At 46.0% G+C, this 4,873-nt stretch overlaps 1 protein-coding gene across 1 annotated transcript; it reads right to left on the bottom strand.

Moving 5' to 3' along the window:
- Positions 1 to 1,612: 1,612 nt before the first annotated feature.
- Positions 1,613 to 4,267, bottom strand: FNTA (farnesyltransferase, CAAX box, subunit alpha). The gene has a single exon (XM_078645675.1). It carries the CDS (start codon positions 4,114 to 4,116, stop codon positions 3,028 to 3,030), a length of 1,089 nt encoding a protein of 362 aa, XP_078501801.1. The 5' UTR covers positions 4,117 to 4,267; the 3' UTR covers positions 1,613 to 3,027.
- Between the last annotated feature and the right edge of the window lie 606 nt (positions 4,268 to 4,873).

Genomic DNA, 4,873 nt, shown 5'->3' on the forward strand with positions numbered 1-4,873 from the left:
GGAGCAGAAGGGCACCGAATTACGGGGGCAACAAGGGAACAGAAGGCAAAAACGGGCAGAGAAACACAGGGGCAACGAAGGGCTTTGTGTAGTTTGTGCTTTTTAAAATCCTACGGTCTGTGGCAAGCGAGTATAGATGTTTAAAGGAGCGGCAGATTGTGATTTTCTTAGAACGCAACACAATAGGAAAAAGTGCAAATGCCATTTAGAGTCTTTAAAAGCGAACATAAATGACATGCAGTTGAGGGATCCCCTTGCTGATGTACTTCACTCGGGAGTGGGTACCAATCTTGTGTAATTGCTGTTGGCTCCTGCCACGAGCTGGGTGGCAGCATTTTAATTACTCTGAAATGGTTAATTTTTCCTTCTTGAGGTTTGATGGTTAACTGAGTAAACTTGATATGGAAAGAGGCTACCAGTGAAGATTTTTCCCATTATGAAAGCACTTGGACTACAACACAAGGAGTCTTTACTGTTCTTGCCTCAAACGGGGAATAATTTCAAATTTTATGGCTGAATCTGAAAAAAACGAAACAATGAATTTTAAGTTTAACCCCTTACGTGCTTGTGACGGAACCGTTACGTCAAGGGCGGGGCCGTGACGGAACCGTTCTGTCACAAGCACAGCACGCCCGAGGCTCGTGACGGAGTGGTTCCGTCACAAGCACGGGAGCGCCGCGCGGCCCCCCTCCCCCATAGCACTGCGGCGGAATAGCCGCCGCAGCTAAGGGGTTAAGCAAACAGATGTAAGGATGCAGGTGACATTTTTTGGGCACAAAAACAGAAAGAAGATCAATATGGATAATATTATACATATCCTGTGTGCCAGTGGTCTGATGTTCTTACTGGCATTGTTAATGGATGTACTGTGCATTTGAATGAACTACATGAAAAGGCTTCATTGTTTGGATAGTCAGTCTGCAGGTGTGTTTTCTTGTCACCACAACCCCTCACATGCCCAATACCCACCACCCCTACTTCTTACATTCTCTTCATATTTTGTATTACTAATTAATGGCGGATTTAATGTAGGTTTCTGGATAACCTTTTTCATCTGTGAGCCATGTGTAACACCAAGAGGCAAACATAATTGTAATTCAAGTATGGAAATTGAATCAGCATTAACATTACGAATATCAGTTTCTAAAGCCAGATAGACATTGTGGTAATCAAGAAACAATTATGCATGCAAACCTTAATTGTATTGGGTTTATGCCAAATCTAAGTGCCACCTCTTGCAACGCTGCCTACAAAACCGTGTGTCGTTCATTTCAAACATTCTATGTTAACTCCAAGTTAACCATTGTAGGAAACTTCTTAAACATGAGCTTATTCAGAGTTGCTTTGAATTACGACTGAAAAAAAAAAATCACATGGCAAGTCAACATATCCTTTCACTTATTTAGCTGAAATGTGTGTCTTTGCTCTAAGAGCTCTGACATAACTGAAAGGTGGCATGTAAAGCTTTTCAAAACCTTTAAGTACATAATCTATTAGTAGAAACAATACTGGTCTTTCAAGGAACTAAGCACTACTTGGGAGAAGTGGAATCAATGCCTCGGTTAGGAATAAAGTAACTCAAAGTGCTATCTCAAGAATAAAGGACAGCATACATAATTGCATGTGTTTATTTTACAGTCAGTTTCACAGTTACATAACAACATGTTTTGAGTGAATAATGCACATGTGCAACGTGACAAACAATCTGGGGCATGACTAGATCAAAGCAGGTTTAGAAAGTCAATAAACGCCATTGAACACTTTATGTGACATACTTAGCTGCACATATTACTAAATTAACTTGCGTTGTTTATGCAGGACAAAACATTTAATATAATCAGAATAGCATTTAAACACGTTTTAGTTACTAGTTCATTCAATGTTACCCACTCAATTACATATTAGTACGGAATTATTTTTCAGATACTTCTGCGGCAGATTGTTAAATACCATTTCATCAGTGCTAGTCTTCGGAATCTTCAAACCCATGGACGCATTGATCAATTTTAGAAAAAGCCCAAATCGTTTTATTATGTGAACACGTGCACGGAAATAAATACCACAAGACAGTCAAGAAAATAACATGTATAGTAATGGAAAACTCTGAGAAACAAGTAATTTATAACGTCGCCGATTTTCAAGTTGGCAATTGTATTGTAAGGCAAAACCAAAAATGCAGCACTTTTGAAACAGCCCTACAACAGAAATGAGGCTCTAGCTTTGGTGCCCATCTGAACAAAATTCTTAAGATGCGTTTCCTGGATGTAATGCTAGCAAAGTCCAAATTCCCTCATTTGGGATGACTTGGTGACTACATCAAAACCCTCAAGAATCGCATGCATCGTCCTTCATGACATAGAACTTCAGTTTTCTTTCCAAGTTCTTCACATCACAGCTTCCATTCATCATGACCATCACTGTTCTCATTAGGGATGAACACGGATCCCTGCTGGTATTAATCAGTAGATAATCGTGCGGTTTTCCAAAACGGACAGCAGTGCTGTAGGGGGGGATAGCAAATGTACTCTAGCTTGCTTACCAAATACTATATCAGCACAAATTAGAAGAACCATGGCAGAACCATTCTTGTCCACCTGGAACTTGAAATGTCAGCATTCTTGAAAGCACCACACACCTGAGGTTGCAGAGCTCAGCACTGATGAGGTCAAAGCCGCGGCATCTCTGAGCTGGGAGCAAATTGGTCAGGCTTACTTACTTTACAAGTATCAAAACAAGAATATGTGTGCTCTCTTCAGCGATAGCTCTGCTTGATGAAAGAAAGTTCTAGTAGTGTTGCATACAGCTTGAAAACGATGCAATATACACTCTTGCTTCTTCAAAACGTTTAGTGAAAATAGAATTACTATTTTGTTTTTTCAAACGCGGTCTAGTAACATCAGGCAATACCAGTAGTTCGTCTTAACATTTAGTACATTAATTCTTAAGCACACTATTTACTGTGAAAATGTAGTCAACGGGGAGTAGCACAGTACAGCCCCAACGCCCACCACTTTCACTTGGCTGTAGTTAATCTGCTGGTGAACTCACAGGAGAATCTTGACCATCAATGCCTACACTGTGCTTGTTCTTCAAAAAGCGTCCTACGTACCGCCAATACTCCTTCCTGATCGTGTCCTTTTCCTTTGCTAGAGTCTCGCAGAGCTCCATCGCCTTGTTTAGCGTCTCATCCTTATTCTCGCAGCCAGTGTCCAGCATGTCTTCGTAGAGGTCTACCAGGAAGGCCAAGAGGTATGGCGAGCTGTAGGTCTGCTGCATCTCCAGCACCTGCTCCAGCAGGTCCGGGTAGCCGGACAGGCCGCGCTCCAGCAGGATGCCCTTCAGGTAGTTCCAGGCGCTCTCGTTGTGAGGGGCAGTGCGGATCATGTCCAGGGTGTAGCTCACCTCCCGCTGCAGCACGCCAGGGTCGGCGTAGCCCGTGGTATTGGAGATGACAAAGAAGCGCTGGTTCCAGGCCGAGTTGTTCCTCACGTCTTCCTTCAGCAGCTGCTGGGTGTACTGCAGCTCGCCGTCCCACAGCTCGAAGGCCTGGATGACCCACTGCCGGTGCTGCCAGGCATGGTAGTTTTTAGCGTCCTGGCTCAGAATGTCGGCGATGAATTCGAGCTCCTGCGAGGGGTCCTGCAGCCACTCCACCAGCACCCGGCGGTGGTGCCACACCTGGTAGTTTTTGGGCTGGTCCTCGATGATGGCGGTGATGTAGCGCATCTCCTCCTGCAGGTCCTTGCCGAGGGCCTGCAGCACTACCCGCCGGAAGTGCCAGACGGTGTAGTTGGCGGCGTTGAGCTCGATGGCGTCGGCCGTCAGCCTCAGGGCCCGCTCGCTGCGCTCGTCCCGCTGCAGCACGGCCCGGAAGTAGTCGTACACGTCCCTGAACTTCTCGCTGTAGAGGATCTGCACCACCGGGTTGGGCCCGTCGTCCTGGGGCACCGGGGTGACATCAGCCCACTCCTTGCGCTGCCGGTACAGGATGTAGCGCATCGGGTCCTCGAAGGTTCCGTCCTCCTCCGGCTCCGAGGCCTCGTGCGTAGCCAGCGGCTCGCCACCTCCCCCTGCCACCTCTGGGGAGAGCGGGCCGCTCTCCATCTCCACCTCCATCCTCTTCTGACAGGAACCGAGCGAGGGCCGGGTGTGAGCACTGGCCGCAAAGCTTCCCTGTTACTGTAAGCTATGTGAGAATGTTGCCGCGCTCGGATAGTCACGCCTGTTTGGTCGCTCAATGATGCCGCGCTCGGATAGCCATGCCTGATGATCGCTCAATGATCTCGCGCTCGGCAACCACATGTAATAGCTCGATGATGCTGCACTCGGTTAATATTGACTGTGATCTGTTAGTCATGTCTGTTTTGGGGAGCGAAGATGTCGCACTAATTTAACAGCTCCACATCCTTTGGCTTTGTCATAGCTGCCAAGGTTTCAGATTGCTATGTGTGACATTTTCATAATTTCAATACAATTATGAGTGACATTTCAATGACCATGAGTGACACTTTCGCTCGAGCAAAAGCAAGCAAGGAAGATGAGGGAAACATATAGATATCAGAAATTACGCCTGTTTGAGCAACGAGAAACTCTAAGAAGATCTTGGAGGGGCACTAACCAGAGACAGACTGAATGACTGCAATTCTCAGTAACAGGGCAGGCAGTCGCTGCAGCTGCTCAGTATATTATCTCATCAATCTGATCATTCGTGATCATGTGCTAGCCTAAAAACACATTTTATAGCATAGCATAGCAAGTGCACCTAGGAGATTGTACCCTCACACAGTCTCAGGCACTTCTTTGCAAGCCTGGTGAGCCGGCGCTGCGGCAACACAGCTGCTTAGGTTTCAGATTGCTTATGTGTGACAATTCT

The sequence above is a fragment of the Lissotriton helveticus genome, chromosome 5_1, assembly GCF_964261635.1.
Source record: "Lissotriton helveticus chromosome 5_1, aLisHel1.1, whole genome shotgun sequence".
Classification (NCBI taxonomy): domain Eukaryota; kingdom Metazoa; phylum Chordata; class Amphibia; order Caudata; family Salamandridae; genus Lissotriton; species Lissotriton helveticus.